Source organism: Kogia breviceps, chromosome 13 (assembly GCF_026419965.1).
Source record: "Kogia breviceps isolate mKogBre1 chromosome 13, mKogBre1 haplotype 1, whole genome shotgun sequence".
Lineage (NCBI taxonomy): Eukaryota > Metazoa > Chordata > Mammalia > Artiodactyla > Physeteridae > Kogia > Kogia breviceps.
The window spans coordinates 79656115-79677805 of NC_081322.1; the positions used below are offsets into that span (position 1 = coordinate 79656115).

A 21691-nucleotide genomic window follows, 5' to 3' on the forward strand; every position below is an offset into this window, starting at 1 on the left:
GGTGCTTTTAAAAAATCCATTTCACGTGACAATATTGCCCTAGACTACTCTCTTCCAGATAAAGAACAAATCCCAAGTGACGACAAGAAACGACATGTAAATCTGACATGACTTTGGGGGGAGGATGAATTTCAGTATTCAACTGCATGTACACATGCTAAATTGGTGTTTCTTCATTTTTTAAGAAAAAAGTGAAAATATTTCTGGGGTATATTAAACTGTGTCAATAGCATCCCAAAGCAAGAATGTGGTATCATTTTAAAATTGGTTATAATATATGGCCAACACTATTGAACACTTTATGCTGGGAACCTGGCTTGGTGCTCGGCAAATATTATCTCAGGTAAAACAGCATATGAGGGTGGAAGTGATATTATCTCTATTTTGCAGGTGAGAAAACTGAGGCACAGAGACATTCAATAAATTCTCCAAAGTCACACAGCTAATCGGTGGGAGTCGGGGGGATTCTAGCCAAGGCAATCTGCATCGAGGGTACAAGCTTTGGATCACGACGCTGTATATGGCCCCTTCCACACTCCCTGTCCAAGAACGGGCAAAGCGATGAGACAGAAACCAGGACGGGCACTGGACAAGAAAAAAGAGAAGTGGCCAGTCATCCTGGATCTAGCACAAACTAGCAAACTGTTTAACCCCCCCTAAATTCTATCCTGACCTGCTCCATCCCCTCTGATGTGCTAGAAGCTTCTTTCAGCCAGCTTCAGCCAACCTGGACCTCACTCTTCTGAGAGGCCGGTGGGCCCTCTTTGGATCTGATCACTGCTTTTGTCCCCACTGCATCTAGCCTGTCCCTTGGTCCCTCCTCTGTTACAGCCCCATCTCTGATGCCTCAGGGAGGGGTGAGCTATGTCCCCAAATCAAGATACATAAAGCATAAATAAACCAGGGAGTCTGTGAGAACTTTCTTCTTTTGGCAAGGGGAACAATGGGAAGTAGCAACAGTAACAACAAAAGACAATAACCTGAATGAAAACATTGCAAACTTTAATTCGATTTTATGTGAAGTTTAAATTTATGTGGCATGTTGCTTCTTAGAAAATAAAAAATATTTTTTAAAAAATTTATATAGAAAAGAGTTGAGAACAGTTATAAAGAAAAAGAACTCTTCAGATGCATTAACTGAAATTGTCTTTGCGAGCTTTAAAACAAATGTAGGGCTTCCCTGGTGGCGCAGTGGTTGAGAATCCGCCTGCCGATGCAGGGGTCACGGGTTCGTGCCCCGGTCCGGGAGGATCCCACATGCCGCGGAGCGGCTGGGCCCGTGAGCCATGGCCGCTGAGCCTGTGCGTCCGGAGCCTGTGCTCCGCAACGGGAGAGGCCACAGCAGTGAGAGGCCTGCGTACCGCAAAAAAAAAAAAAAAGTAAACTTCAGAACAAAAATGAGTCTTCTGTATTAACAGTGATGTTCCATCTAAACTTGATATTCATTCTTTTTTTTTTTCCACTGTCATTTTCTGGAAACCAAAATATGGCATTGTCCTTCAGCAGAGAAGACAAAAATAAAAAGATGGATTTTCACCATGGCTTTTTAAATCAGAGAATCAAAGACTCAAAACTGAGTGGATAAAGAGCCACATGACACAGCTTGTTTTGAAGCACTTGTGACTACAATTAAAGGGAAGTGTCCCCTTATTCAGTTAATTAGCCTGCTGACTTACAGCAAGAGTTCTGAACTAAAAGCAGGAAACGCAGCTTTCTAGAGCCAATGACACCATGAATTACTCGGAACTTTTATTACTGTAGACAACATTTATTTCTTGAACTCAAAGAGGATTAAATTGATCTTAGTGTTACAGGAAATTTTAAACCTCAATCTTCTACAAACCTACCACTTTTAATATTAAAATAAAGGAGGAGTGTAGCTTGTTAACTGGTTCTTTTCATTTCCATTCAGTTTCTCGGATTCTTTTTTTTTCCCCAAAAAAACAAATCACGGGATTAGAAGGATAGACAGATGTAGCTATAATAGATTATAATTTTATTTTATGTTTTAAGGTACTTCAGAGATTTTAATCAGCTTTATTAAAGGTATACTTTACGATGCATAAAACTCACTAATTTTAAGTGCACGGCATAATCAACTTTAACAAATGTATACAGTCACATAAGCACCATCACAATCACAATACAGAACATTTGCATCGCCCCCAAAACATCCCTCATACCCCCTGCAGAGTCACTTTCCCCAAGCCCCAGGCCCTGGCAACCTCTGATCTTCTTTCTGTCACTGTAGTTTTGCTTTTTCTACATAGATTATAATTTTAAAAAGCAGTAAAGAAGGAACAAAGAAAGGAAGGAAAATTCCATCCCCTTCCACCCCATTCCACAATAAGAAGAGAACAAGAAACTGATTATATTAGCTCCAAGGGACCTCTACTGTAGAAACATAATCAGGAAAGGATTATTGACTTAAGTGTCCCACAATGAAAGACAGTAAATGAATAATTTCTCAGACCAGATTTGATTCTTTTCCCTAATCTTTTCCCTAATATCTGTCTCCTTCAGAAATTGCTTAATTTAAGATAAGGTATCAAGACAGTACAAACTAAGAAATGAAATGAATCTCCAAAAATCTAGACACATACTACAAACCTTCCACTGAGATCTCACTTCATTAGAAGTTAGCCATCAGGGGTCATTTCCTGGTCTGGCTAGAGAAACAACACATGAGCCAGGAGAAAAGGAAAGAGGCAGATTCTCGCTCTTCTGGTGTCATAAATTGTACACATTTTAGCTAAGGACAAACCTTACACAACTTCTCCGCCACTTTCCCCATTCCTACTAGCTCTGTCCGTGATCTAACATACATGGTGATTACGGAGTTGCACAGTCACAAAATCAAATCCATTTTAATGACTTGGGTCAATTAAGTTTCAACCTAAGAAGTATACTTCACAGTTTAATAAGTTCATAAGCAAGATCAAGTTAAATACAAATTGCTAGAACAGATTCCTCTTCCTTCACTATTTCTTCCCATAACAAAAAGGATAACAGTTTTTAACTGTTTCCATGGCTGGGTAAACGATAAACAGTGAGTCATCTCAGGGGTACACGAGTATACAGAAGCACCCAGGGCAGGTAGATACATTACAGGTATTTCACTTAAGCACACAGGTAGGTGGCATCACTTCATGCGTGTATGGATTCTAAGTCTGTTCACTTTCTCAGCCTACTTCAACCTTAAAAACGAATCTGCCCCTGCCTTGGTCTTTAGGAAACGAGGGTTTGGTTGATCTGGCAACGAAAATGGGTTTTACAATTATACATTTTTACTCTCAATCCCACCCTAGAGACAAATGCTGTCCAACAGAGCTTTCTGCAATGATGAAAATGTTCTCTATCTGTACTATCCAAATATGGTAGCCACTGGCCACAAGTAGCTACTGAGCACTTGAAATGTAGCTCTGTGACTAAGGAACTGAATTTTATTATTTCGCTTTAATTAATTTTAAGTTAAATAGTCACATGTGGCTAATAGCTACTGGAAGAAGAAGCTCTACAGCCCGTCCCAGTCACCCTCTGCCCCAGATAGAGGGAGAAAAATTGGGCTCCGACTCTGAACTCAATCCTGGGAAGTGGTCCTGGTTTGCCTCAGATATCAAGTCACTCTCCTACGCCACTCCAGCCAGCCAAGGTCAATGTTCACAAAAGGGAGATTTTCTCCGTGCTCCCTATCCAGAGCCAGCTAGCTCTTTGTGGCCCACCTGCTCATCGGTTTTGGAACCTTAATCAATAACTATTCCCTATTTTAGATTCCTAAAGATCCTATCGGCACTTTTCTTTCCAAAACTTTCCAGTGGTTTTTGTTTTTTCCTCCCCCTCTCTTACTTCTAATTCTACTCATTTCCCGTCCATCATAAAATCAACATCCACTCAACTGTTTACGTAAAAATGTCTTCCATAATACCAGGGACAACAGCAAACACATATGAACTGTCCAGGGGACCGACTGTTCAAGGCAAAAGATTACCACCTATTTACATACACAAAGATCTATATGGTGTGAATGGGTTAAACACAGTACAATCAATAGATGCATTACCATAAGAATCTTTTAAAAGGAGATTATAGCAAGGCTAAAGATACTTTAGTGAAATGCTCTAAAACCCTCCCCAACCCAGAAAAGGCACATTCATTTAAGAACCCTGTGACCCTCGTGTCAAATGCATTCACTGGCACTCTGCTACACCCAACATGTCCAGAGTGAGTCTGAGGTCAAAACTTCGTCTACAAAGGAAATTGGAAGGAAATTGTAAGAGATAAAACACAGCTTTAGGTTCTGGCATTTGTCCAGCTCTGTTCACTTTAGTCTAATATTTTAAGAGGTAGGGAAGGCGGGAAGGCGGGGAGGCAGCTGTTACGTTAACTATCCCACTTGAGGTCCACAACGGGCCTCCGGTCCGTCCTGCCTGCTCTCCTCCCATACTGTGGATTTCAAAGTTATTGACCTGCCCTCCAGGTCCTACCACAAAGTGAAAGAGACGATCTGAAATAGCAGAAAAGTCCAAAGAGTAATGTTCCCAGAAAGGACACGACTAAACCCAAACATGTCTTACTGTATGAAAAACATACAGTTTTAATAATAAACAGGACTCAGGTATCTTCTGGGCAGCGCAAAACACTTACAGGTTAGCACACAGCCACAACTAGGGGAGCATCACTGTACAAACGGGGAAAACACACACCACCATCTCCCTGAAGGTCACAGAGCCAGGAGTGTGCAGCAAAGCCTGGATTAAAATGCAAAAAAAGCCTGCTTCCCAGACCAGCTCTCGCATCACTTGGCCACAGCATCTTCCTGGTGGCAGCTCATTTATCAACCACAGATAATCTCCCCATTACTTTCCTAAACGAGAGAAGCACACCTCAGAGCAGAAGACGGTGCTCTATCCACTCTAAGAAGACTCTAAGAAGAAGAACACGCACGATGCAGCAAGTGTTAATGGAACGCAGACCAGCAATGGCAAAATAATCCGGAGCACATTTTTTCCCATCATTCTCAGTGCTATAATTGTATATACCCCTTGCTCAGGTTCACAGCATAACTAAACCAGCCTGAATGCTGCCGAGTTTGCCCAAATCCTGACAGTTAAGGAAACAGCATCCTTCGCATGGCATCACAGCAGACTGACAAGGATCCCACCCTATGCCAACCAATTTATAAACCCAGTACCCTTGGAGGTGGTTTTAACCACACCTAAAAGAGCTACTACCCACATGGCCACAGATGTAATGAGGAGTCAGAACCCGGCAGGATTTAACTCACTCACGTTCAAGCCAAAACTCAGTCAGCTGCGAAATGTAACTAAGTTCACATTTTTTTCCCATCTAGCTGCCATTCCACAGGTTGATTATTCCAAGCACCAGTATCAGTTATTGAAACATCACAAATATCTGTGAAACATAAAAATTCTTTTTATAGTAACAAAAACAGACACGAAACTCAGAACCCATTTGTCATTTCAATATAGAAGATGACATGTTCATTCAGGACCATCTTCATCTTTTTATTCTTTTTAAAAGATAAGAAAATAAGATGAATACAGACATTTTTTCCATAAAAGGCCAACTTTTTCTGTAAAGGCCAAGAGAGCAAATATTTTAGGATTTGAGGGGCCACACAGTCCCTGTTACCACTACCCATCTCTGCCACGGTAGCACAAAAGCAGCCACAGATAACACTTAAATGAACGGGCATGGCTGCGTTCCAATAAAACTTTATTTATAAAAATAGCGGGCCAGATTTAACTTGTAGGCCCATCTCTGCCACGGTAGCACAAAAGCAGCCACAGATAACACTTAAATGAACGGGCATGGCTGTGTTCCAATAAAACTTTATTTATAAAAATAGCGGGCCAGATTTAACTCGTAGGCCACCGCTTGCCAACTCTACCTAGCAAATGATTTCTCTTCTTCCCTTCTGATGTTATCTTCAGCTCATGCTCTACTTCCATGGATCATTAAGAAAATGATGATAAGCTAAAGTGTAAAACTGTGGAGATGTAGAGGATGAGATTCTTAAAAACATATGGCGGTACAGATCACCTTTTCCTGAACTAACCAGTGCACAGAGAAGGTCGACAGCCTCCAACACAAGTTCCTGGTGTCCAATTCGTGTGACACCCAGCTCCTCAAGATCCTGATGGGAAATCTGCAGCAGCTGCTCTCCATTTATCTTCTCCCGTTCAAACTTGTGGACATACTGCTGCAGGCAATCATCTAACCCTACCAAAAAAAAAAGCAAAAGGGTCCATTATTGTCATTTTTGTTCCTTTACTCAAAAAAATGCCCACATTTAAATCAACCTCAAGAATTGCCAATTATGCTCCACTATTTGACTGTCTATACAATGTGTATCCCACCTGAAGGACATCTTTCAAGTGTGTCCTCATCTTCTTAAGCAGATTTAAAATCTAATGCACAGCTTATTTGTACAGCAGAAAGTAACACAACATAGTAAAGCAATTATACTGCAATTTAAAAAAAGGTTAAATGGTCAAGTTTATGTGCTGTATCTTTTACCACCTTAAAAAAATAATTAAAAATGTTTTATTTTTTAAAATGCAAAAAAAAAAAAAAAAGAAATTTCAAATGGATCCTACACAATTTTGACAGTTACCATCCCATTCCCTTTCAGCTAAAAGAATAAACACTAACCCCTGCTGACTTGAAATGCTAGTTATCTGTGCTAGACATATGTCTGTCTGTTTGCTAAGCAGTCTTCCTCTGGAACACCATCCCTCTCCCAGCCCATGTGATCCTAGTGGACTTGCCAATCAAGATGCTTTGCCACAGTGATTGGCCACACTATTCTATCCATCAGCCAGTTATAGGTTCAGGGACGACCATGTGACTCAAGCAGAACCAATCAAAATCTTCCCTGATATTTGATATATGAACATAGGAAGACAAAAGTCCCCTTCTTCCTTTCCAATTAGAAGTCATAAAGATACAAACTTGGGGATGCTGGCAGTCATTTTTCTGATCAGTTTTACAAAATAAATCTATTCGAGACAAAGAAGATGTCCCAGTAATATCCAACATGTCCCTGGATCTAACCCTACTTAAAAGATACTTCTAACCCCAGCATTTTTTACTTAAATCAAAATAAATTCCCTTGTTAGCTTAAGCTTATCTGTGTTGAGTTTCTGTCCCTTGCAACTGAAAAAGTTCTGATGAATACAAGATCTAGAGGAGTAGGTACCAGCAGTGGTACCAGAGAAAGACAATGTTAAATGGGTTAGTTTATGGGAATTTTTCCAGGTCAAATACTACTGCCAAGAGTGTTGTATTTTAATGTTTTATATAATGATTAAAATAGGTAACCCTAAAAGAACTTGGGATTCTTTACTCCTGTATAGAGAACTCTCTGGTCAACACATTAATGGTTTTACTGGAAAATCTTATACTAAATTAGTTGATCTATTTAAGCCTAAAAATAAAAGCCACGCTTAGTGTTTTAAAAGGTAGATTTATATAAATTCAATCCCAACACAAAGGATGAAAACTCAATTTAACTAGAATAAAGTATGTGGAAGGCATGTTGCTGTCCCCTTCCCACCCAAACACACAAGCACACACACACATACACTTCATTTAACTCTCACGAAAGCTGAGTACTCTGAACCAGGAAAAGTAGACGTAGGTCCGGCACTTACTTTTGGCAACACTAAAGTCCATGCATCTCAAAATCTGATATCCTAGGCTAAACGATATCTCTGCCCCACTTTTTGGAAAGTTTTGAAAGTGGCAAAAGCTTTCACCTCCTGATAAGATGTAGAAAGAGGAACAATGTCCTGATAACCATTTGGGACTACCAAATAAATACAGGAAGAGGAGGTTAAGAAGAAATTAATTTTATGATAACTAGTCAGAACCAACCCATCCTCCCTGAAGTGACATCTATCAGAGGGGATCTGTCACACAGCAGCAAGGTTGGGGACACTGATATAAGCCCAGCTCTACTTTGATGGCCTCGAGCCACAAGTGGCCTCCATGGCATGTGAGATGAGCAGGCAGTGGAAGCCACACAAGTCAGCAGGTATGGAGTGTCATGCCACTGGGGCAGCCAGGGGCAGCTGCACAGAATCCAGCTGCAGTAGTCAACAGTGACAAGGGCCAAAAGCCGAGGAGAGCCTCCTTACAACTTTATTCCCATTTCATAGATGACTAAATTAGGGCTCGTGTAAGTTGCATAATTTGTCCACAGTCACATAGCTGGTTAAGATGCCAAGAGAAGGATTTTGTCAGCCATTTTCTTTAGCTCAAAACAGAAGAAAAGAGCTCAAATTCAAATCAAGGTTTGTGGACACAAGCCCTGATCCTTTTGCATTCTACCCTGCAAACATGAGATTACAAAAATTCCTCTCCAAACACCTTCCTAAATCAGCAGTAAGGTCTAATTACAAAACAGTTATTATTAAAATAGAATCATGGAAACCTAGAGGTACTTAAAAGATACTTCACATTTTATTGAATCCAAAAAATTGGGAACGTATGGACGAAAGACTAATTACTATGAATTTTGCCCTAAATGACTTAGCCAGTTTTAAGCCAGATCAAACTAATATCCTACAATCTCCCCTCCTTCAGAAGGTTATCTTCCTTTGCCTACTTTTAAGCTTTAAAAGGAATTTTTGTTTTAACTTGTCATAAAAATGTAAGACAACTATATTGTACATTTCAACCCTGTCATGGCTAAATTGATCTTTCTAAGATTCATATGTTGAAGTTCTAATCAGCAATACAATACCTCAGAACACCACTGTATTTGGAGGTAGTGTCTTTAAGGAGGTAATTAAGTTAAATGAGGTCATATGGATGAGCCGAAACCCAATATGACTGAGTCCTTATAAGAAGAGGAGACACACATACACAGAGAAGACACATAAAACACAGGGAGAAGAAGGTATCTACAAGCCAAGGAGACAGGCCTCAGAAGAAACCATCTCTGCTAACACTGTGATCTCAGACTTCTAGCCTCCAGAATTTCAAGAAAATAAATTCCTGTTGTTTCAGCCACCCAGTCTGTGATACTTTATTATGACAGCCCTAACAAACCAACACAAACCTAATAACGCTTTATTTCATGTTCATCCACATGCGATAAACTCTTAAAATAAACAAGGCCCAATGACCAAAAGAATTGCAATTCATGTTTACTATGCCAAGCAAGTTCTTTGCTCAAAATATGAGAACAAAACCGACTCATATTAGTTGTCATGTGCAGAATAAACCAGTCCATTAAGTGTAAAGTGAAGGAACCATGCACTATGGATGTTCATCAAATTTCACCCCTGAATAATAAGTAGAAATAAAGATAAGGCCAGATTTCTCCTTTAACTATGAAAAGTCACTGAAGAAACAGGATTTCAGAAATAGCTTCAGTGCATTAAGGAAATATTTCAGACACAGAGAATAAGGTTGAGATGAGAGGTGTGATGAAGTTTCTGGATAGGACAGAGGGAAATGAACAAAACAGCAGAACATTTGCCTGAGAAAGGGCAAGAATCTCCTTGAGGATTCTGAGGAATATAAATGGCCCAACCTCAACTAATCAGAAGATCCCTAAAATGTAGGAGAATTACCAAGTAGAAACACCATGTTGCTACCTACCCAAATACAGAATCTAGAGTGGCTTAAAGACTTTCCCCTATGGAAGCAGCCTAAATGCCCGTCAACAGATGAATGGATAAAGAAGATGTGATATACATATACAATGGCATATTACTCAGCCATAAAGAATGAACTAATGCCATTTGCGGCAACATGGATGGACCTTGAGATGATCATATTAAGCAAAGTAAGTCAGACAAAGACAAATACATATGATATCACTTATATATGGAATCTAAAAACAATGATACAAATGAACTTTGAAACAAACTCACAGACAAAGAAAACAAATTTATGGTTACCAAAGGGGAAGGGGTGGGGAGAGATAAATTCAGAGCTTGGGATTAGCAGATAAACACTACTATATATAAAATAGATAAGCAACAAGGGCCTACTGTATAGTATAGGGAATTATATTCAATATCTTGTAATAACCAATAATGGAAAAGACTCTGGAGAGGAATAGAAATACATACATACATATATATATGTATGTATGTATATATAAATAAATTACTTTGCTAAACACCTGAAACTAACACAACACTGTAAATCAACTATACTTCAATAAAAAATTTAAAAAATAAAAAGAATTTCCCCTCAAGGGACATGTCTATTGAATATGCTAAGTTTTAAATAGTATTGCCTCCAGTTTTATTATTCCAATACAAGATGGCCTATTGTTCAGTTATCCTATTGTTTAGAATACAATTACACATTTATAAACAGCCAAATCAAACTATTACGCAGTCCCACGAAGGAGGGGAAAATCCCCAATTTCAAATAAACTGGTTTTAGAATTTGTAATACACAGTACACTTTAACCTATTTGTCAGATGTATCTATTTAGCAGTTCTTTGCTTCAAGGAACTTATTGAAAGTCTAGCAGCGCTGAGAGAAACACAGAATTAAATAAAATTAGATTAAACACATTCCATTTACACAAATTAAACACATAATTCAATGTGAAAAGAATCAGGAAGGCAAAGGAGAGGGAGTTCCCACAGAATGGAAGCAGCAGGGAGAGACAGCCAGACTTCCTCCCCTCTTCCCAAACCTGTAAATAACCCTAAAATTTCAGAGAAATCCCAAAGGCAAAAAGGCAAAAAAAAAAAAAAAAAAAGAAATATCTTACGATTTTAAAAAATACTATTTTATAATTTATATCAGAAAGCAACAGGGCAGTGGTTAAGAGCCTGGTTCCAATCTCAATCCTACTTCTTGCTAACTGGGTACCTGGGGCAAGTTACTCAGTTGGCTCATTTGTAAAACAGAGATAATAACACTACCTACTACACAGATCTGTGATGAAAATTAAGTGTTAATAGTTATAAAGAGCTTAAAACACTATGAAGCAAATAATTACATATTTCGTTCTATTAAAAAAGTGATTTATTCAGGTTGTCAGTCCCCTCGGTGTTCAGAACAAAAGTTGCTAGGGAGACACACAAACTCGCAAATGCTTAGGTAGCCCCCTCTGGAACAGCATAAATTGGAGATAAAATAAAATCTCAACAGCCTTTGTTATTAGCTTCCCCAGAATGTATTCCCAAATTTGGTAGCTTACCGTTATCATTGATCCCACCTAAAAATGTTTTAGGATTTATATTGGAACACAAGCACCATGAAAGCAGAGTCTTCATTTTTATTCATTGCTATTCCCCCACATCTAGAACATTGCTGGTGCACAATGTTTGTGAAATAAATAACTGGATGCATAAGAAAGACAAAGAACTTCATGTAAGTATTAACATCTTACCAATGCACAAGTCACCTGATTTTATTTTCCCACACAAGTGAGAAACTAAAAATAACAGAACTACTGATTGCGATATCAGGGTATTTGTTGCAAGTTTCAAGGTTTCAAGATTAAAGGACGTCATTTCTACACTGGGAAATATTATAAACAAAATGAAACCCCAAAACAAAACTCCAGTCTTTGACGAGATACATGCCACGTACTACGGATTAGTTTTTATTAACTAATTAATCTCTCCAAAATGTGGAAAGGATTGTGTACATGAAGATTAAGACACGAGAGTAAATACCCCAGTGCAAAAGCTCTAGAGCTATTCCCTTCTAATTTTCTGTACGAGACTGAAATCAGATTGTTGACTAGATCAGCCTCTCTACTCACAGGTGCGGCCCATTAGAAAGACGTCCCAAAGCTATGCTCTCAGCGTATAGGCTCACGTCAGCAAAACCTCTAATTCCACAAAGACAGTGAGCCCAGAGTTGTTCTGACAGTCCTTCACATCAAGTACTTTGATCATTAAAGTATTTTTAACCACAGGATTTTGCTTTGTTTTGCTACGTTTTAAAGGAAACGTGTTGGTGTCCCAGTTCAAGATGGCGGAGTAGAAGGACATGCGCTCACTCCCTCTTGCAAAAACACCAGAATCACAACTAACTGCTGAACAATCATTGACAGGAAGACACTGGAACTCACCCAAAAAAGATACCCCACATCCAAAGACAAAGGAGAAGCTGCAATGAGACGGTAGGAGGGGCGCAATCACAATAAAATCAAATCCCATAACCGCTGGGTGGGTGAATCACAAACTGGAGAACAATTATACCACAGAAGTCCACCCACTGGAGTGAAGTTTCTGAGCCCCACAGCAGGCTTCCCAAGCTGGGGGTCCGGCAATGGGAGGAGAAATTCCGAGAGAATCAGACTTTGGAGGCTAGCAGGATTTGATTGCAGGACTTCGACAGGACTTAGGGAAAAACAGACTCCACTCGTGGAGGGCACACACAAAGTAGTGTGCTCATCAGGACCCGGGGGAAAGAGCAGTGACCCCATAGGAGACTGAACCAGAACTACCTGCTAGTGTTGGAGGGTCTCCTGCAGAGGCAGGGGGTGGCTGTGGCTCACCATGGGGACAAGGACACTGGCAGCAGAATTTCTGGGAAGTACTCCTTGGCATGAGCCCTCCCAGAGTCTGCCATTAGCCCCATCAAAGAGCCTGTAGGATCCAGTGCTGGGTCGCCTCAGGCCAAACAACCAACAGGGAGGAAACCCAGCCCCACCCATCAGCAGACAAGCGGATTAAAGCTTTACTGAGCTCTGCCCACCAAAGCAAAACCCAGCTCTACCCACCACCAGTCCCTCCCATCAGGAAACTTCCACAAGTCTCTTAGATAGCCTGATCCACAAGAGGGCAGACAGCAGAAGCAAAAAGAACTACAATCCTGCAGCCTGTGGAACAAAAACCACATTCACAGAAAGATAGACAAGATGAAAAGGCAGAGGGCTATGTACCAGATGAAGGAACAAAATAAAACCCCAGGAAAACAACTAAATGAAGTGGAGACAGGCAACCTTCCAGAAAAAATTCAGAATAATGATAGTGAAGATGATCCAGGACCTCAGGAAAAGAATGGAGGCAAAGATTGAGAAGATGCAAGAAATGTTTAACAAAGATCTAGAAGAATTAAAGAACAAACAAACAGACATGAACAACACAGTAACTGAAATGAAAAATACACTAGAAGGAATCAATAGCAGAATAACTGAGGCAGAAGAACGGATAAGTGACCTGGAAGACAGAATGGTGGAATTCACTGCCATGGAACAGAATAAAGAAAAAAGAATGAAAAGAAATGAAGACAGCCTAAGAGAACTCTGGGACAACATTAAATGCAACAACATTCACATTATAGCAGTCCCAGAATGAGAAGAGAGAGAGAAAGGACCCAAGAAAATATCTGAAGAGATTATAGTCAAAAACTTCCCCAACATGGGAAAGGAAATAGCCACCCAAGTCCAGAAAGCACAGAGTCCCAGGCAGGATAAACCCAAGGAGAAACATGCCGAGACACATAATAATCAAATTGACAAAATCAAAGACAAAGAAAAATTATTAAAAGCAACAAGGGAAAAATGACAAATAATATAAAAGGAAACTCCCATAAGATTAACAGCTGATTGTTCAGCAGAAATTATAAAAGCCAAAGGGAGTGGCATGATATATTTAAAGTGATGAAGGGGAAGAACCTACAACCAAGATTACTCTACCGGGCAAGGATTTCATTCAGATTCCTTGGAGAAATCAAAAGCTTTACAGATAAGCAAAAGCTAAGAGAATTCAGCACCACCAAACCAGCTCCACAACAAACACTAAAGGAACTTCTCTAAGTGGGAAACACAAGAGAAGAAAAGGACCCACAAAAACAAACCCAAAACAATTAAGAAAACGGTCATAGAAACATACATATGGATAATTACTTAAACGTGAATGGATTAAATGCTCCAACCAAAAGACACAGGCTTGCTGACTGGATACAAAAACAAGACCCATATATATGCTGTGTACAAGAGACCCACTTCAGACCTAGGGACACATACAGACTGAAAGTGAGGGGATGGAAAAAGATATTCCATGCAAATGGAAATCAAAAGAAAGCTGGAGTAGCAATTCTCATCTCAGAAAAAAATAGACTTTAAAATAAAGACTATTACAAGAGACAGAGAAGGACACTACATAATAATCAAGGGATCAATCCAAGAAGAAGATATAACAATTATAAATATTTATGCAACCAACATAGGAGCACCTCAATATATGTGGCAACTGCTAACAGCTATAAAAGAGGAAATCGACAGTAATACAATAATAGTGGGGTACTTTAACACCTCACTTACACCAATGGACAGCTCATCCAAACAGAAAATTAATAAGGAAACACAAGCTTTAAATGACACAATAGATCAGATAGATTTAATTGATATTTATAGGACATTCCATCCAAACACAGATGACATTTTCTTCTCAACTGCACATGGAACATTCTCCAGGATGGATCACATCTTGGGTCACAAATCAAGCCTCAGTAAATTTAAGAAAATTGAAATCATATCAAGCATCTTTTCTAAGCACAACACTACGAGATTAGAAATGAATTACAGGGAAAAAAACGTAAAGGAGGTTAAACATGGAGGTTAAACAATACGTTACTAAATAACCAAGAGATCACTGAAGAAATCAAAGATGAAATCGAAGAATACCTAAAGACAAATGACAATGAAAACACAACGATACAAAACCTATGGGTGCAGCAAAAGCAGTTCTAAGAGGTAAGTTTATAGCTATATAAGCCTACCTCAAGAAACAAGAAAAATCTCAAATAAACAATCTAACCTTACACCTACAGGAACTAGAGAAAGAAGAACAAACAAAACCCAAAGTTAGCAGAAGGAAAGAAATCATAAAGATCAGAGCAGAAATAAATGAAACAGAAACAAAGAAAACAAGAGGAAAGATCAATAAAACTAAAAGCTGGTTCTTTGAGAAGATAAACAAAATTGATAAACCATTAGACAGACTCATCAAGAAAAAGAGGGAGAGGACTCAAATCAATAAAGTTAGAAATGAAAAAGGAGAAGTTACAACAGACACCGCAGAAATACAAAGCATCCTAAGAAACTACTATAAGCAACTCTATGCCAATAAAATGGACAACCTGGAAGAAGCAGACAAATTCTTAGAAAGGTATAACCTTCCAAGACTAAACCAGGAGGAAATAGAAAATATTAACAGACCAATCACAAGTAATGAAATTGAAACTGTGATTAAAAATCTTCCAACAAACAGAAGTCCAGGACCAGAGGGCTTCACAGGTGAATTTTATCAAACATTTAGAGAGGAGCTAACACCTATCCTTCTCAAACTCTTCCAAAAACTTGCAGAGAGAGGAACATTCCCAAACTCATTCTATGAGGCCACCATCACCATGATACCAAAACCAGACAAAGATACTACAAAAAAAGAAAATTACGGACCAATATCACTGATGAATATAGATGCAAAGATCCTTAACAAAATACTAGCAAACATAATCCAACAACACATTAAAAGGATCATACACCATGATCAAGTGGGATTTATCACAGGGATGCAAGGATTCTTCAATATACGCAAATCAATCAATGTGATACACCATATTTACAAATTGAAGAAGAAAAACCATATGATCATCTCAATAGATGCAGAGAACGCTTTTGACAAAATCAACACGCATTTATGATCAAAACTCTCCAGAAAACGGGCCTAGAGGGAACCTACCTCAACATACTAAAGGCCATATAAAACTAACCCACAGCAAACATCATTCTCAATGGTGAAAAACTGAAAGCATTTCCTCTAAGATAAGGAACAAGACAAGGATGTCCACTCTCACCACTATTATTCAACATAGTTTTGGAAGTGCTAACCACAGCAATCAGAGAAGAAAAAGGAATAAAAGGAACACAAATTGTAAAAGAAGTAAAACTGTCACTGTCTGGAGATGACATGATACTATACGTACAGAATCCTAAAGATGCCACCAGAAAACTACTAGAGCTAATCAATGAATTTGGTAAAGTTGCAGGATACAAAATTAATGCACAGAAATCTCTTGCATTCCTACATACTAATGATGAAAAATCTATAAGAGAAATTAAGGAAACATTCCCATTTACCACTGCAACAAAAAGAAAAAAATACCTAGGAATAAACCTACCTAGGGAGACAAAAGACCTGTGTGCAGAAAACTATAAGACACCAATGAAAGAAATTAAAGATGATACAAACAAATGGAAGATATACCATGCTCTTGGATTGGAAGAATCAATAGTGTGAAAATGACTATACTACCCAAAGCAATCTAGAGATTCAATGCAATCCCTATCAAATTACCAATGGCATTTTTTACAGAACTAGAACAAAAAAATCTTAAAATTTGTATGGAGACACAAAAGACCCCGAATAGCCAAATCAGTCCTGAGGGAAAAAAACAGAACTGGAGAAATCAGACTTCCTGATTTCAGACTATACTACAAAGCTACAGTAATCAAGACAATATGGTACTGGCACAAAAACAGAAACATAGATCAATGGAACAGGATAGAAAGCCCAGAGATAAACCCACGCACCTATGGTCAACTAATCTGTGACAAAGGAGGCAAGGATATAAAATGGAGAAAAGGCAGTCTCTTCAATAAGTGGTGCTGGGAAAACTGGACAGCTACATGTAAGACAATGAAATTAGAACACTCCCTAACACCATACACAAAAATAAACTCAAAATGGATTAAAGATCTAAATGTAAGACTATAAAACTCTTAGAGGAAAACATAGGAAGAACACTCTTTGACATAAATCACAGCAATAGCTTTTGATCCACCTCCTAGAGTAATGGAAATAAAAACAAAAATAAACAAATGGGACCTAACGAAACTTAAACGTTTTTGCAAAGCAAAAGAAACTACAGACAAGACGAAAAGACAACCCTCAAAATGGGAGAAAAGGGCTTCCCTGGTGGCGCAGTGGTTGGGAGTCCGCCTGCCGATGCGGGGGACGCGGGTTCGTGCCCTGGTCCGGGAGGATCCCACGTGCCGCGGAGCGGCTGGGCCCGTGGGCCATGGCCGCTGGGCCTGCGCGTCCGGAGCCTGTGCTCCGCAGCGGGGGAGGCCACAGCAGTGAGAGGCCCGCATACCGCAAAAAAAAAAAAAAAAAAAAAAAAAAAAAGGGAGAAAATATTTGCAAACAAATCAATGGACAAAGGATTAATCTCCAAAATATATAAACAGCTCATGCAGTTCAATATTTAAAAAACAAACAATCCAGTCCAAAAATGGGCAGAAGACCCAAATAGACATTTCTCCAAAGAAGACATACAGATGGCCAAGAAGCACAAGAAAAGCTGTTCAACATCACTAATTATTAGAGAAATGCAAATCAAAACTACAATGAGGTATCATCTCACACCAGTTAGAATGGGCATCATCAGAAAATCTACAAGCAACAAATGCTGGAGAGGGTGTGGAGAAAAGGGAATCCTCTTGAACTGTTGGTGGGAGTATAAATTGATACAGCCACTATGCAGAACAGTAGGGAGGTTCCTTAAAAAACTAAAAATAGAATTACCCTATGACCCAGCAATCCCACTACTGGGCATATACCCAGAGAAAACCATAATTCAAAAAGACACATGCACCCCAATGTTCACTGCAGCACTATTTACAATAGCCAGGTCATGGAAGCAACCTAAATGCCCATCAACAGACGAATGGATAAAGAAGACGTGGTACACATATACAATGGAATATTACTCTGCCATAAAAAAGGAATGAAATTGGGTCATTCGTAGAGACGTGTATGAATCTAGAGACTGTCATACAGAGTGAAATAAGTCAGAAAGGGAAAAACAAATACTGTATATTAACGCATATATGTGGAACCTAGAAAAATGGTACAGATCATCTGGTTTGCAGGGCAGAAATAGAGACACAAATGTAGAGCACAAACGTATGGACACCGAGGGGGGAAAGCGGCAAGGGGTGGGGGTGGGGGTGTGATGAATTGGGCGATTGGGATTGACGTGTATACACTGATGTGTATAAAATGGATGACTAATAAGTACCTGTTGTATAAAAAAATAAATAAAATAAAATTCAAAAATAAATAAAGTGGGCTGGGCTTCCCTGGTGGCGCAGTGGTTTAGAGTCCGCCTGCTGATGCAGGGGACGCAAGTTCGTGCCCCTGTCTGGGAGGATCTCACATGCCGCGGAGTGGCTGGGCCCGTGAGCCATGGCCACTGAGCCTGCGCGTCTGGAGCCTGTGCTCCGCAACGGGAGAGGCCACAGCAGTGAGAGGCCCGCATACCACAAGAAAAATTAAAAAAAAAAAAAATTTTAAATGAAGTGGGCTTCCCTTGGTTGAGAGTCCGCCTGCCGATGCAGGGGACACGGGTTCATGCCCTGGTCCGGGAAGATCCCACATGCTGCGGAGCGGCTGGGGCCGTGAGCCATGGCCGCTGAGCCTGCGCGTCCAGAGCCTGTGCTCCGCAACAGGAGAGGCCACAACAGTGAGAGGCTCGCGTACCGAAAAAAAATAATAAATTAATTTAAAAATAAATAAATAAATAAAGTAAATGTGTTGATTCAGAAATCAATCTAACTAACGTTTGTAGATTTGCATCTCATGTAGGTCCCCTAAAAGGGCCACCAAGTGACAGATGATGCAAACAGGGTTTGGGTATACTGTGTTCTTTGACTAGGAGAATCAATCAGAGATCACACAATTCAATTTAATTCAACAACAGTATGCAGCAATGACCACATACAAGGCACTGTACTGGGGAGGAACCTCCAATGCAAAGGAAACGAACACTTAGGAGGAGGTCAGTTCTTGATGATCTGAACTAAAGGGAAGGAAGAAAGGCTTGGGTGGAACATTTACATCTAATTACAATACTCTCGGAATTCCCAACACTTCTAAAAACATTAAATGGTAAGGACCTGACATCAAAACTCCCCCACCTTCTCAACTTACTGACACTCCTGATTCAATGTATTATAACGTCTCCCCAAAATTCAGAAGGGTGGTCTACTGTTCAGACCTCCAAGTATCTTTTTGTGAAGTGAGACACCCAACTCTACCCTAGAATGACTTTCTTTGTCACCCCGTTTTGTTGAAGTCTGTAGGCCTTAATTTTAAAACTAGCTGATAGGGGACTTCCCTGGTGGTCCAGTGGCTAAGACTCTGCCTTCCCAATGTAGGGGACCCAGGTTCGATCCCTGGTCAGGGAAGTAGATCCCACACGCCACAACTAAGAGTTCACATGCCGCAATGAAAAGATCCTGCATGCAGAAACGAAGATGCCGTGTACTGCAACTAAGACCCAGCACAGCCAAATAAATAAATAAATATTAAAAAAACAAAACAAAAAGCAAAAAAACTATCTGATAAAACTGGTTTAAGTAGAGAAGTATGAATTCAGGCAATAACACCATGTCTGAAACACAGGGTGTACTGAGTTTTAGCTCCATAACGTTGAAGGATTGAGGAATTCTTTTTGCCTGGTCAGATGAGCCCCTGACCCACTGGCCTTTCCTAATGAGTCAATCAGTATCTCTAGGAAGAATGGTGAAGGGGAGAATCTGTTACCCACCAAGGTTCTTGGCCTCCTTAATCAATAGAAATTGATCAGAGGCCAGACAAAAAATTCAGGGAAGGCTTTATTGAGGCCCCTGCTGCGGGGAGCGGTTGGCAAAACAAGTAACACATTCCCTTGCTCACTTCCAGAGGTGGGGCAAGCTGGTTCCTTATATAGGGTGAGGGTAGGGGCGGGTCCAGAGGGATGGGCTGGAGGTGGGGTTAGGTGGTCTGCGCACCCCTTTGGCGGGGTTGAGTGCTGGGGGCATTCACAGTGCCCTGCTTTTGCTCCCGGCTCTTCAGAAGCAGCTGTTGGGTTTTTGGTCTTTTTATATCTTGTCCAGAATTTGCCCCAGCTGCGCATGCACACAGTTATTTTTAGTCCCTTGTAGCTTCTTTGTATTCTGTTGCCTGAGGAGACGTGTGTCCAGGTGCAGGCACTGAAGCAAAGGGTCCCAGGTCCCAGCCTGTCTCAGCCCCAGCAGCAGCCTGAGACAAAAGGACACAGCCAGCTGTGCCACTGCCTTTGCACCTGCTGAGACCCCTGATGGAAGCACAGTTCCTCCCACTGGATGTGGAAGGACCCAATTTCCTCACAAGCCATCCTCTTTCTCCCCTGTCAGAATATCCTGTGTGCACTCTGAGGGGAGGAAACTGCAGCCATGACCTTCTTTCTTCGGCTCAGGATCGATCCACCACCGATCTCAAAAGGACAAGGGGCAGCAAGAAAAGCAAAATGATCTGCACACTGACAGTAACACAAGCCCAAGCTAACTATCAAAAACAGTGAACTGATGTTTCTAATCAAATGATGACCAGATCTAAGAGAACTACTAGAAATATGGTGTCACATCTAATGATGTAACATCCTAATGTTAATGAAGAATCACACATTTAACATATATTTGCCTTGTGATTTTTTAAAAAATACTTCTTACCCCTTAGATAGGCCTAATTCTTATGTTAGGTTTTATAATAGGCACTATAGTCCAGTAGAATGTGTGTATTACTTAGAGATAAATGTCTATGTACTATCAGTGTGTGCCCACAAATTATCCATTTATGGAAAAGCACGATCAAAAATCTGAAGGCTTGGGGCTTCCCTGGTGGCGCAGTGGTTGAGAGTCCGCCTGCCGATGCAGGGGACGCGGGTTCGTGCCCCGGTCTGGGAAGATCCCACGTGCCGCGGAGCGGCTGGGCCCGTGAGCCGTGGCCGCTGAGCCTGTGCGTCCGGAGCCTGCGCTCCGCAACGGGAGAGGCCATAACAGTGGAACAGTGAGAGGCCTGCGTACCGAAAAAAAAAAAAAAAAATCTGAAGGCTACAGAGCTACACAGTGATGCGTTCCCAATTCTGCTCTCTAATCTAAAACTCAACACAACTCAAACCTAAACTCATCTTTCTCATCAAGCCTGCCTCTCCCCCATTTTCCTTATTTTGGTCAATGACCCCAAGGCATACAGAGCTGTCCAGCCAGAAAGTGGAAGCCGTCCGCCTCCTCCTCCAGATTCTTCATCCCCAGGACCTCAAGTCTTCAGGTTTCTGAGTTCTCTCCATCTTAATGTTGAGTGTCCCCTCCATCTTGTCCTACTGTCACAGCTGCCCAGGTTCCTACAATCATCCAGAAACTGGTTACCACGCTCAGTCCCTTCTTCCTCTTAGTTCCTCCTCCACGATCCCACCTGAGCAAAACCATCCCCTCCGTGACACAGCGAAATCTGTGAGCTTAGCTGGGCATTCCAAGCCCTTGAGGACCCGTTGCCTGCCAAATGCCTCTACAGTCTCACTTTTCTCTAACGTTCATCTTTCTGGTGAGGATGTAGAAAAACGCCCATCTCGCTGAATTTCTCCAAAAGGAACAAAGGTGTAACTCGACGGCAAATACAGCGCATGGGCCACATCCAGCCCACCGCCCGGTTTTGGAGGTAAAGTTTTATGGGAACACAGCCACGCTCTTTTGTTTACATATTGTCTCTGGTTGCTTTCAAGATACACTAACAGAACTGAGTAACTGAGACAGAGACCAAATGCCCACAAGGCCTAAAATACTTACTATCTGGCCTTCTAGAGAAAAGGTGTGCAAAGCCTTGGTATAAGTAACAGCAGCAAGGAGTACAGAGTGATGGTAAATCTGCCA

The 21691-nt window shown here is 40.6% G+C and overlaps 1 protein-coding gene across 4 annotated transcripts in view; it reads right to left on the minus strand.

Moving 5' to 3' along the window:
* The window catches only part of CNKSR3 (CNKSR family member 3), a 103014-nt gene that overhangs the window by 31868 nt on the left and 49455 nt on the right, over positions 1 to 21691 (minus strand). For all 4 annotated transcript variants that reach the window (XM_067011071.1, XM_059083731.2, XM_059083733.2 and 1 more), the window contains exon 2: positions 6080 to 6243. In XM_067011071.1, coding sequence (XP_066867172.1) covers positions 6080 to 6243 — 164 coding nt within the window. The remainder of the gene's footprint in view (positions 1 to 6079; positions 6244 to 21691) is intronic.